Source organism: Macrobrachium nipponense, chromosome 1 (assembly GCF_015104395.2).
Source record: "Macrobrachium nipponense isolate FS-2020 chromosome 1, ASM1510439v2, whole genome shotgun sequence".
Taxonomy (NCBI): Eukaryota; Metazoa; Arthropoda; class Malacostraca; order Decapoda; family Palaemonidae; genus Macrobrachium; species Macrobrachium nipponense.
The window spans coordinates 128,278,277-128,291,936 of NC_087200.1; the positions used below are offsets into that span (position 1 = coordinate 128,278,277).

Sequence of the window (13,660 nt, forward strand, 5' to 3'; positions counted from 1 at the left end):
GGTCTTTTCACAGAACACCAAAGATTGTCCGATTGACCTCTAATTTGTTTTGTTCTATCCAGATAGAATTTTAGAGCTCTGACAGGGCACAGGACTCTTTCTGGCTCCCGACCAACGATCCCTGCTAATCCCTTGATATCAAAGTTCTTGGGCCAGGGATTGGAAGGATTTTCATTTTTAGCTAAAAAGGAAGGACTCAAGGAACAGACTGCATTGTGTCCCCTAAATCCAACATTTTTGCTAATTGCTTGAATCTCACTCACCCTCTTCGCAGTGGCTAGGGTGGTTAGAAAGAGGGCCTTCTTCGTTAAATCTTTCAGCGAAGCCTCGTGCAAAGGTTCAAAGGGACTCTCCATTAAAAATTTTAGAACTATATCTAAATTCCACGAAGATGTCTTAACCTGTGGAACCTTTGATGTTTCGAAGGATCTCAGAAGATCGTGAAGATCCCTATCATTCGTCAATCTAGGCCTCTATGACGGAAGACTGTTGACAGCATACTCTTGTATCCTCTAATTGTTGATTACTGCAAGCTTGTCTACCTTCCTTAGATGGAACAGGAAATCGGCGATTTGGCTCACAGAGGTCTTGGAGGAGGAAATGCCCTCTTTCCTACACCATCTTCTAAAAAAACAGCCCACTTAGACTGGTAGACAGATTGAGAGGAAGCTCTTCTCACGGTGGCGATAGCTTTTGCCACCGCCCCTGAAAATAAAAAACCTCTCGCTCTTGCCAGTTTCTTGATAGTCTGAATGCAGTCAGACTCAGAGCGAACGGGTTTTGGTGATATCTCTCGAAGTGGGGCTGTTTGAGAAGATCGGCTCTTACTGGTAGGATTCTTGGAAAGTCCACTAGTAGGGACATGACCTCTGTGAACCAATCGCTTGCTGGTCAGAATGGTGCGACAGTGTCATCCTTGTTCCTTCCGACGCTGCTAACTTCCTTGTTACTTCTCCAGAAGTTTGAACAGGGGAAGGCGTATACATCCATCCCCGTCCAGTCCCAAAGCATTGCGTCTACTGCTACTGCTTCCGGGTCGATGATCGGAGAACAGTAAAGGGGCAGTCTCTTCGTTTTCGAAGTCGCGAAGAGGTCCACTATTGGTCGTCCCCATAGTTTCCATAACTGTTGGCAGACCTCTATATGCAGAGTCCATTCTGTTGAAATCAATTGATTTCGACAGCTTAAAATGTCTGCTCTGACGTTCTGGACTCCTGAAACAAATCTTGTCAGGAGAGTTATGTTCCTCTCTTCTGACCATAACAGGATTTCTCTCGCTATCTTGTAGAGAGAACGAGAGTGTCCCCCCCCCTGTTTCTTGATATAAGAAAGGGCCGTGGTGCTGTCCGCGTTGATCTGAACAACTCGGCCTATGACTCGTTCTTGAAAGGCTAGAAGTGCTAAGCGAATTGCCTCCAACTCCTTGAGGTTGATGTGCCAAGGCTTCTGTTCTTTTCTCCAGAGGCCTGACACTTCCTCCCTTTATCCATAGAGTTGCTCCCCAGCCTGTCATTGACGGGCATGTCTGGTAAATAACACTAGGTCGGGGCTCTGAAGACAGAGGGACACTCCTTTCGACATCTTGGTGGGATCGAGCCACCACTCTAGGTGTTTCTTGACCAACGGGGATATTCTCAAATTCTCTTCTAGGTTTTGTCTGTCCTGCCAATTTTCTGTTAGGAAAAACTGTAGGGGCCTGAGATGTAGCCTCCCTAGAGAAACAAACTTCTCCAGCAAAGAAATGGTCCCCAGCAGACTCATCCATTCCTTCGCCGAGCATGTTTCCTTCTCCAAGAAGGCTGACACTTTTTCTAAGCCTTTCCGCTGACGTTCTCTAGCGACGGAAAAGCCGAAAAGCCACTGAATCCATCTGAATCCCCAGATACACGATGGACTGTGTGGGGTCAGATGGGACTTTTCGTAATTGATTCCAGGAGGCCTAAAGATTTTGCCAAACAGTAACGCGTAAGTCTGAAGGTCCTCCAGACACCTTGCTCTCGATGACGACCGTATGAGCCAGTCGTCCAGGTAAAGGGAGACTCGTATCTTCGAGAGGTGAAGCCACTTTGCCACGTTCCGCATGAGAAAAGTGAAAATCATGGGCGCTGTGCTCAGTCCGAAGCATAGAGCTCTGAACTGGAAGACCTGTCCTCTTAAAATGAACCTGAGAAACTTCCTGGACTGGGGATGGATGGGGACATGGAAGTAAGCGTCTTGGAGATCTAATGACACCATCCAATCCCCTGGTCTCAAGGCCCCAAGGACCGATTGCGATGTTTCCACTTTGAAGCTCTCTTTCTTCACGAAAAGGTTCAGACTGCTGACATCTAGGACAGGCCTCCATCCCCCAGACTGCTTCGGAACCAGGAATAACCTGTTGTAGAAGCCTGGGGAATCTGTCAAGAGCACTCGTTCTACGGCTCTTTTCTCGATCATCTGATCTAATAAATCGAGTAGAATCTGTTGCTTCTGCGGCTGATAAGATGGTGACAGGTCTATAGGCTTCATGCTCAACGGAGGCATGGAGAGAAAGGGAATTTTGTATCCCTTCTCTATAATCTTGAGGGACCAGGCGTCCGTCCCCCTTGCTCTCCAAGCCTCTGCGAAGAGAGAAAGTCTCCCTCCCACCGGTGCCTGAAGGGCAAGGTTGTCATTTCTTTCCCCTTTGCTTTGCGGGGGTTCTGCCTCTAGCAAAGCCCCTTCCTCGTGTAGAAGCTCTTGATGGTGCTCTGCCACGAAAGGGCTTAAAATTCTTCTTTGGTACTTGAGCTACTCGAGAAGAGGATTGCGCCGCAGGAAGTCTAGATGATTGAGACAGCAAATCCTGTGTCGCTTTCTCTTTCAGGTTCACAGATAAGTCCTTTACCATATTTTCAGGAAAAAGATGGGAAGAAAAGGGGGCGAATAATAACTCTGTTTTCTGCGTAGGAGAAACTGATTTAGCAGTAAAACTGTAGAAAAGCGCTTGTTTCTTTAATATTCCCATAGTAAAGTGGGCAGCTAACTCATCTGAGCCATCCCTTACTGCTTTATCCATACATGACAGGACGCTCGATAATTCTTCTAGTGACAATGATTCTGGGCTCTTAGCTTGCAGACCTAAAGCTCCTAAGCACCAGTCTAGAAAGTTAAATACTTCTAACGTCCTGTACAGTCCTTTTAGATGGTGATCTATTTCAGGCATAGTCCATGAAACCTTAGCCGAGGACAGGTAAGATCTCTTCGGTGCTTCGACCAGGTTTGAGAAGTCACCTTGTGCAGACGAAGGAAGTCTCAACCCTGTTTCTTCTCCGGTCTCATACCATATACCGGCTCTCCCGTTTAGTTTAGCTGGAGGAAGCGCAAAGGACGTCTTTCCTTTGGTCTTCCTTGATTCCATCCAATCATTCATCCTCTTCAATGCTCTTTTAGTAGAAAGCGAAGAAGCCATCCTAACAAAACCCGGAGCTTTTCTCGTCTTGGATGAGGACAGTTGCGATGGCGGTGAGAGAGGAACTGGTGCTTGGAATTTTTCCGAGAACAATTCCTTCAGTAAGCGCGTTAACGTGTTATAATCCGTAGATGCTTCTGAAGGCTCTTCCTCTTCTGCAGGATGCGTATCGTTAGAAGACTCTCCTTGATCTTGACGGTCTGAAGTTTCTTTAGCTAAACAGGAAGCGCTCCTTCTTTGAGGCTCTGTTCGTAAGGGGGAGCTTCTATCCGCTGAAGGAATAGACGAGACAATGTGCGAATGATCCGCTGTTGTCCTTGAAAACTTAAGACTCTCTTGTAAAGCCTTGTCTTTCGAAGTCATTAGAGGCAAAGGTTCTTTAAAAGCCTCTTTGCGGGATTCCTGTCGAGCTCCTCTCAGTTGAGTACGTTTATCTTTCTGAGAATCCCGATTAGTCGGGCGTCTATCGTCATCGCGAGCGCCCTTGCTAAGGGAGCAAGACTTAGGACTCGCAGGAAGTCGCGCGTCTGTCAATGAAAGCCTCCGATCCCGCTGGACTCTAATGTCTATAAGACGTTTATCCATCAAAGAAGCGTCCTCAAAAGCGTCCTGAAGCGGGACATGCTCTAATGGACGTCGAGCGTCTTTTAAACTTTGCTTAGAACGCTTAACTTGTATCGGGGCGTCCTGGTGAGTCTTACGATCTCTTTTCAAGCGTTGCGAGTTCTCATATTCTAAAGCACGAGCCTCCCGTCGATATTTATACAGTACTTCTCTTTCTTGAGGAGTAAGATCCGAAGCATAATCTAAACATTGCTCTCTTTGACTTTTAGAGCCTTCTTGAACGCCCTGATACTTCTGGCGTTGGTAGGCTCTCTCATGATAGAAGCGTCGAGTTGATGCAGAAGTCCAACGAACGTCGGTACGAGGCTTCTCTTGATCGTTCTCAACCTCCTGACAAAAGCGAGGGCCGCCTGTGCGACACCTAACGCTTCTATCCGCATCCCCTCTTCTGGAAACTCTCTCTCCGGAAACACTTGCGTGTTCTTGGTCGAGTCTGAAGAATCAAGAAGAGGACGACGAAGGGGAGGCTAAGGAACGAGGCGAAGCCGACAAGGGTTGTTTCGATCTTTTAACAGGAAGCCAAAGATCCTTTCTACGTCTTTGGGGCTCCTCTTCTCCCCTTGCGAAAAAAGCCGACAATCGTTGACGCAATTGCATACGAGTTTCATTAGATGGTGAAGTTCCACGTTCAGGAGAAGGACTCATCATATGCGAAGAAGGGCGAATTGAAGCCCTCTTCTTCCTTTGAACTCTAAGACGATGATAGTTCTCAAAAGCGTCCTCATCAGAAGACGTCCTGCATCTCTTCTTAGGCGTCAAGTCTTCAAAGTGTTCGGGTGATGATGAAAGAACAGGACGAGAAGTAGGACGTGAAGTGCCCCCTTCCTTAAAATCTCTCCTAAGAGGACGAGAAAGACGCTGGCCGCCTGTGCAGCACCTAGTGTCAAACTCGTTCTCCTCGTGAGAGGCCCTCTGAGAGCTCCATCCCCGGTAAGGAGAGGACGCCTCAGAGGACGAAAAGCACTCCTTCAATATCCGTGCTCGATCACATGCTTCGGCAGCCTGGGAAGCGTCCACAGCATCTGCTGAAGGGACGCCAGACCGGTGGGAATTTCCCGTAGCCCTCCTTCGGTTTTCGACATGTCCATTCCCTGAGTCCTGGGAGTCCGACAGAGGTCTATTCCTAGAGGCACTATGGGACCGATCTGACGCCCCCTCCACTACACTAGGGGCATTAATGTTTTCACTACACTTCACTGTGGTCTTCAATGCACTCACTTTCGATTCTAGTGCACGAATCGACTGCATGATGGAAGAAAGGGCAATACCTTCTGAAGCAATAACTTCATTGCCCGAAGGCAAATACACAGGGTTAGATGTAATAACCTCTACAGGAAGGTTAGAATGCGAATTACTACCCTTACTTTTCACAGAAGCACTTCTGGAGGAAGATCTTCTGATTCTATCCCTTTCAAGCTTACGAACATACGAATCATAAGTCTTCCATTCATTTTCAGTCAACCTTTCACACTCTTTACACCTATAATTCATCAAACAAATATGATCTCTACATTTCGTGCATACTGTATGAGGATCCACCGAAGCTTTCGGTAGCCTAACCTTACACTCTAGCACGGTACACACTCTAAAACTAGTTGAAGAAGATCCAGACATATTAGAGAAATCCAAAACCAAATCCAATGAAAAAATCGCGTATGCCAATCCACCGAGCAAGTTTCAAAAACCAAGAGACAATCAAATACTCAAGTGAACAAAGAGTTTATCCAAAATCCTAGGCGGAGGTCTGTAAACAGTTGTTTACCGACCGGCGACAGAGAAAAATCTGAATAGAAAATGGGAATGGTTCCTGACACCCGCCTCCCAGCAGCGGGAATGGGTACTAACCACCTGGCCGACCACTGCGTTTGCCGGGAGTTTTGAAATTCTGTCGGACTTCGGAGAATACAGCTATATATATATCTGACAGGTAAGTGTCATGAACAAACCTTTGTTTAGTATTAATATCAAACACCGTATATGCTTAATTATTTAAAACACAAAAAATAAACCAAAAGGATACCACCGGAAAAAAAAAAAAATCAACGACCAGTCAGTCGGGGCTCACAAACACACGTCTTCATCGGAAGCAGCCAAAAGCAAAGTGGAGTGTTTACATCCAGGAAGGCTAGCCTGTCTCACGGTAGTTACTGCCTAACTACCTCATTCAAGATTCAACAGTCATAATTCCAGCTACGCCGTAAGTACATTCCTATTGTTAAAGGACCAAGGGTTTGTATAACGTGTCGTAACAAAGATTAATATTTTTTTTAAATGTCATAATTTGCTCTGCCTGAGCACCTTCACCTAAAATATCAGCAAGTTTTATTTGCCAGCAAACAAGCTCTACGTGTTTTCAAAATGAGGGCACTCCACCAAAATATGCACCACAGTCAAATCCACATGACAGGTGGAACAGAGAGGAACCTGCCTATCCGCTCCACTCATCATTAGATACCCGTGAGTATATTTAGTGTGGTCAATATGTAACCTAGCTAAAACTATCTCAGACCTTCTATCCAAGGATGAACAGTAGGCCTAATCGACTTTAATTTAAGATTATTATCTAAAGTAGACCAGTGGGCCTGCCACTGGTCTCTACAATAAAATCGAATGGAACTTTTAAAATCTGAAACAGGGACGCCCATGTAGGAAATGTGCCTAAGCCTAGTTGCAGCCTTAGCAGCAGCGTCGGCTTGCTCATTCCCAACAATTCCAACATGGGACGGAGCCCAACAAAGCCTAACAGAAAAACCTCTTCTATTAATTAAAAGATAAAACCAATCTTGTACTTCTTGCACTAAAGGGTGGCAAGAGACTAGGCTTTTAAGAGAAGATAAAACATTCAAAGAGTCGGTAAAAATGGTAAAAACCCTGTTTGTACAAGAACTATAAAAAATATATTTAAGAGCAGTCAAAACTGACAGCAGTTCAGCTGTAAAAACAGAGGAGTTAGATGGAAGCTTCTTTTTAATGATATTATCACTTGTCACTACAGAGCAACCAACACCATCAGAACCTTTCGAGCCATCATTATATATCTGATGAGAATCACCATGTTCAAAAGCATGATCCATGAAAATTGCCCTCAACTGATCACCAGAACTGTTGCTCCTGCTGTCCCTAATTGGGCAGATCTCTAAGCATGGCCTATTCCCAGGAGGAAACTTCGAGGGCAAAATTTCAGCTACTGTAAGAGGTAGTAATCCCACCTCCCTGGCAGAGCTTGCTAGTTGAACTTCAAGCAGCTTTGGCAGTCTAGGTCTATTTGGGGCTTTATCAGTTGGTTCTCTAACGTACTTATAGTTAGAGTTCAGCTTTGACGTAAGTGGTCTTGATATGCATCTCAAGCCTAATTCCTCCCTACGGATAAATAGTAGGGTAAACCTGACTCAACATATAGGCTTTCTACTGGTGAAGTTCTATAGGCTCCCGTACAAATACGTAAAGCCATATTATGGACAACATCTAATTTCTGCAGTGTTGTCTTGCACGCACAACCATAAACTTGACAACCATAATCAATTTTGCTTAGGCATAAAACCTGGTACATCCTCAAAAGGGTGATTCGATCTGCCCCCCAAATTAAAATTGTTTACCCATATGGTACCAAGACTACGGTCCCAATCAAAGCACATGGGTGAGCTTATAACAGCCCCACAGTTCAAGGAATTATTGTTTTCCCTGGTTTTATAGCTGTGGTCCTGTCTCCTAGTATCTACATGGTCCTTATCCTGAAACTCCATTAACCCATCTAGTGTCTTGGCCATGATCCCTGTCCTTTATGTGGTCTTGGTACTGGCATGGCTCCTGATCCTATGAAGGCAACACTGCACTGTTTGATTTGATCCCATGACCATGTATAGAAAGTGGTAAATTTGTATTGGATATGAATTACTTCAATGTTTAATGATATCCCCAGTTGGTCGTAGCATCTGCGCCGTCATGAAGTGTGCATTTGTAGCTCCTATCTTAACTCCTGACATCAGCACAATCATAATCATGACATGTACTCAAGAATCTGGAACTGGACTCACTCTTGCTTCCATGGGTCTCCTTCTTCAAAGATGATAACAAAGCAACATGGAGGCCATGCTCTACTTAAGGATACATAAAAGTGGTACTGGAACGGGCTGTGTGCAAAGCTTTGCAAAGTGACTCTACAATACTCGACATGACATTAGGCCTTTTAACAGCAAGCAGCCTAATATCTTGTTGAACTTTGAAGGAACGGAAAAGTTGGGAAGAAATTTTTTCGGTGCATTAGACTGTTTACAGCACGTAGTGAAAGGGTTGGAGCTTGGATGCTGACAAGGAGAGAGTGCTCAGTCATGTGCTTGGATGTTTAATAAGCTGCTGTGTATATTGGTCAGCGCTCTCATCACAATTTTTGCTTACTATGTATCACTTATTGCTCCCTGTGACCTTAATATGGGCCAAGATGTTGATTTGAGTCAACAGATTGTAGCACGGACCTGTGCATTGAAGCAATCTGGCCTTAAAATAAAGCAGATGTCGGATCAGCTGGGTGTGAGGAAGCATTCAGTTCAAGGCTGGGTTGCCAGATTTAATGAAGGTGGCAACCATGAGATTCTGTCTCAGAAAAAGCACCCTGGTATGCCAAGAAGACCTCTGATCGAAGTTTGACTGTTCTCAAGTGTCAGTTACTTTCTAATTGACACTTGAGAACAGTCAAACTTCGGTTAGAAGTCTTCTTAGGCATACCAGGGCCCTTTTTCTGAGACGGAATCTCATGGTTGCCACCTTCATTAAATCTGGCATGCCAGCATCAAACTGAATGCCACCTCACACCCAGCTGATCCGATATCTGCTTTGTTTTAAGGCCAGATTGCTTCAATGACATATCTCTGCTATTATCTGTTGACTCAAAACATTTTAAGGTCACGGGGGGCAATAAAGTGATACGTAATTAGCAAAAATTGAGGTGGGAGCTCCAAATAAAAAATATAGACAGCCGCTTATTTAACATCCAAGCAAGTGACTGAGCACTCTCTCCTTGACAGTGTCAAGCTTCACCCTTTACTTTATGTGGTGTAGGCAGCCTAATGCACCGACAAAATTTCTTTCCAACTTTTCTGTTCCTTCAAAATTCAACAAAATATTAGGTTGCTTGATACTAAGCAGCCTAATATCTTGTAGAGTACTGTATATCTGCATTGTAATCTAATTCTTAAAACTGGATTATAATTCAATTCTTAAAACTGGAGATAGGGGAACTAGTCAAGGCTAAGAAGGATGAAAGTGTTCCCTTACTGACCGATTCAGGAACTGCTCAAGTTATCTCAAAATTATTATTATTCAGAGGACAAACCCTATTTTAGAACAAGCCCAATGAGGTAACTGACTTGAAATTTAAGTTTCTAAAGAATATGGTGTTCATTCGAAAAAAGTAAAAGAAGGTAATGGGGAAATGCAGAAAGTTATTAGAAAACCAGATAAATTAACAAATAAATAAAAATTTTAAGTGATTAAAATGCAGGTTGAAGTGCATTAAGGTAGTATTGCATTGTATCTTTGCTTGAACTTCGAAAGTTCCAACTGCTCAACATTCTCTAGGAGGCTGTTCCCCAGTCCAACAGTATGAGGAATAATGGTCGTCTGAAACTGAGAAGTTTGACAGCAAAGCACATTTGCTGCATATTGGTACTGCTGTTCAGCAAATCTGGTTGTTCTCAGCAGGAGAAGGGGATTAGGGATCAATTATGAAAGATGTTAAAATGCCAAATTTTCAGTTAATTTGTATTTTTCATTGTTAAATCTGAGGTCTCGACAGTAGGATAAATCTTCTGGCACCACCTGAAAACTAGTTGCAAACAATAAGAAATTGCAAATGCAAGAAATCTGTGGCATTTGGCATCCGATACGTAGTTGAGGTGGAAGCGCAATGTTAAGAACTAGGTTAGTTACCTATGAAAAATACAAATTAAAAAAGTTGTCATTTGTTCATACGCACACCAAACCTTAGGTCTTAAACAGTAGGATAGACTCACACTTGGAGGGCAGTATGAGAATCCTGAACTGACTAGAGGTTCGGCACACCTGATCATCCTTCTCAGAAATGAGAATTCTGAAGAAGAGGACCTAAGCCTCTGAGATGTTAGATATGTGGATATCTAACACATCCAATGGGTTCAAATAGAATTCATGTCCAGATTCACTGCATATACGTTAGTCAAAAAGAACTACATATACCTGTTCAAGCAACAAACTATGTTAGCCACAAGAAATGGGTTTGTCACCACCCTCACTCCCTTTGCTGGAGAGAAGAGTTGAATTTACTGAGAAGCAGATTTGTGCATTATATGGAACATAAAATGTGTTGTAACAGCATGGCTGCAATGCTCCCCTGCATCAAGCCAGTTCAAATGTATGATGTGTCTATTCTTCAAACTGCCCGTACGTATTGAAGAAAGGAGAAAAGGGAAAGAAAAGACCAGTCATCTCACTCATTCTCTTCACACAATCACCTATGGCAAGATGCAATCTGTCCCACCAGGGGCACTGGATGAGTTACACTTGTTGATCAGCCACCACTTGACCCAAGGAAAAAGTGTCCAAGGATCTGTCTGTGGACAACATCCTTCAGGTAAAAGAAAGTGAAAGTGGTTGGATGCATTCACGAATCAGCATTCAAAATTCTATGAACAGGTATGTTTTCCTTAAATGTAATGGAGGAACTTCTGCATGCACAGATTTGGTGACAGAACTTAGACAATGAGGAGTAGGCTTGCCTGATCACCTAATTTAGTTAAACGAAAGGGTATTCTGGGACACTTCTTTCTTGGCCTCGCCAGTGTTAACAAAGTCTAAGACACCTAGGCTCTAGGTGACAAGTTGTTTAGATAACATCACAGCGCTCTGACGGGCCAAAGAAGAAACTCTTGAAGGTTGCTGATAAACTCCACATCGTAAAGAATGGAAAAGGAGGTAAATCTGTCATTGTGAAGAACAAAGCCACAAATTCCAGGACAAATTTGAAAGCTTCCGATCCCAACCTCTTTTGAGTTTACGTCACAATCTCGACCATGGAGCTCTCCGACTCTTCAAAGAAAGCCAAGGTCAGAAGGAAAATTGTTTCTAAAGTCAGTTTCCTGTAAGATGATCAACGCACAGGCTCAAATGGAGCTTGAGTGAGACTACTTGGAACCAGACAAAAGATCCCATGTAGGAGGTCTGAGTTCCCTAGGTCAAAAAAAAAAAAACTGCTCAAAGCTCTTGAACCACTTCAAGAATTCCCCGGGCAAAGTGATGTCCACAACTTTCACATGAAGAACTAATTATTAGGAAGCCCTGTAGCCCTTGCCAGTATAATCAGAAAGAATTTCTTCTGCTCTGAAAAAAATTCAGAAGAACAGAAGAAGATCCAAAAGATCTTCATCTACTAAACAGAAACTCTGAGTGGAGAGAAACCCCTTTTATGACACTAATCATAGCTGTCGGCTCATCTTGTATACTGCTGACAAAGATCCTCTGAAGTATCCTTACATCTGAGTCACTGCTCCACAAGAGAGATCTCTCACTCAAAAAAAGATACTGGACAGACTCCAAACATGAAGAGATAAAGATCATACTGATTGTGGTATCTCTCCACGAGGTTGGCGAAGGTTGTGGTAAGGTGGAATCTCTATTGGTACTGCTGAGAGAAGAGAAGAGGACCCTGGAACTACTCTGCTTGGGGCCACAAGTAGCTACTAGTCATCCTAAGACTTTGGAACCCATACTCTGTTCAGGACATGATGGAACAGGCAGAATGGAGGAAATGCGTAACATCCTAGTTGTTCCCAGTGTGTAGAAAGGAGTCCCCTGCCCCTGCTAACAGATCTAGGACCATGAACAGTAGACCCATAGCTTGCTATTGAACTGTGTAGTGAAGAAGTCTAACACAGGTCTTCTCCAAGCAGACAATAGGATAACCCAAGGGGATGTCTTATATGTTCTACAAAGATACATTTTAAATATCCTACTGTCAACTTGTGCACTGTCAAAGGAACACGCATTTTCAATAGAGGAGACATCCTATGAGGAGATCCCCTATGATGACATAAGTTCAGTATGCTATTCATCAAAGGAGATGTCTTATGATGATGGGACACTGACAAATGATAACATGTCCATGGTTCAAGTCATAAGTTATAACTGATAGTATTAGAAAACAGAAATCTACCACCACGAACTACTCAATCTAAAAGAGATAAATCTCTGGCAGAAGCAGACATCTATAAGGTATATAAAGACAATGCATGCTAATACAGTATAAGTAATATATTGTGGTGAAACAAGCTATGAACTTTTATATGTTCAATAAAAACCCTCAAAGCTGTCGAGTACACAAACTTCAAAACATACAACTAAGAATATTCCTTTCATGATAACCTATACTCCTCTCACTAAAACAAGATTCCTTTTCATACATGTAAATTATGAAATACTACGAGTTTTAAAATTATGGGGCAGCCATATAAAATTTAACTTGGAAAAAATTTGATTAGGAAACTTACATATAGATAAAGGAGCTGATGAGCCGACGGGTCTGGTTAAGCCAACTTCTGATAACCTCGAATGAAGTGGAGAGTCTACTACAGAAGATGAGAGACTCATCACCTGTCGAGAGCTTGGTCCCCCTCCGCGTAGTTGTTCTTCCAATATGCTGCTAGGAACACTATTAGCAATAGCCTTCTTTTCCATACTTTCAATTCCAGTACTTCTGCTACTGAAAGAACTTGGTCCCTTACTGGGAGATCGACTTAGCCCATGGGAAGATGAATGAATTACTCCACTTGACAAAAAATCAGGTTGTCCCACAGAACGTGAATGGTCTTTCCTAGACCCACTTCTATCCCCAGATTCTGAACGTCCACTTGACCTACTATGGCCATCTTTCTTAGGTATCTTATCACTTGTGTCTGATCTTACACGACTGTGGCTATCCCTTTTTGATCCCCTGTCACCACCTGAATCAGAACGAATACTCGAACGGTTATGACCATCTTTTCTTGGTCCTCTGTCACTGGCTTTGTGTTTTTGCTTATATGATTTACTACTGCTAGAAGATTTACTTGTTTGAATTCCATTGCCAATTTTTGTTGCTAATATCCCTCTTGAGTTACTAACTATCTGGCCAGTAGAAATTATCTTAATCCTAGAATCATCAGTCACATGCTCAAGTTTCTTTAAACAGCCTGAGTTAAGGTGTTCTTTAAAGGTTATGCCATTTTTATGGCTACTCGTGTTGTCACTAGGACTGGGTTTAGTGAGACCCAATTTGGCTGATAATTCAGGATACAATTTGGTCATATCAAACCCAGATGTCCTAAGCTCAGAACTATGCAAGGGACTGGAGCTGTTACGCTGTTTGGTGACATCTGCATGATTGCGTTGAGAGCCAAGGGACGTTCCAAGCCAACCTCCCCAGAGGTCTTTCCCTTTCGTCTGGTTGGCTGGAGAAGGAGACTCAGGCGATGACACAGACACTGCTCCACTTGCCCTCTTTGGAGTGGCTAAAAACATTATCAGAAGATTAATCACATAGAATTTTTAAAAGAATTAACATTATTCCCAAGATTCTTCTCTATCTACTTTTCTGTAACC

General features: G+C 43.3%; 1 protein-coding gene across 3 annotated transcripts in view; it reads right to left on the minus strand.

Annotated features, from left to right (window-relative positions):
- LOC135219622 (uncharacterized) overlaps window positions 1–13,660 on the minus strand; it is a 353,181-nt gene that overhangs the window by 310,087 nt on the left and 29,434 nt on the right. For all 3 annotated transcript variants that reach the window (XM_064256540.1, XM_064256539.1, XM_064256538.1), the window contains exon 4: window positions 12,571–13,569. In XM_064256540.1, coding sequence (XP_064112610.1) covers window positions 12,571–13,569 — 999 coding nt within the window. The remainder of the gene's footprint in view (window positions 1–12,570; window positions 13,570–13,660) is intronic.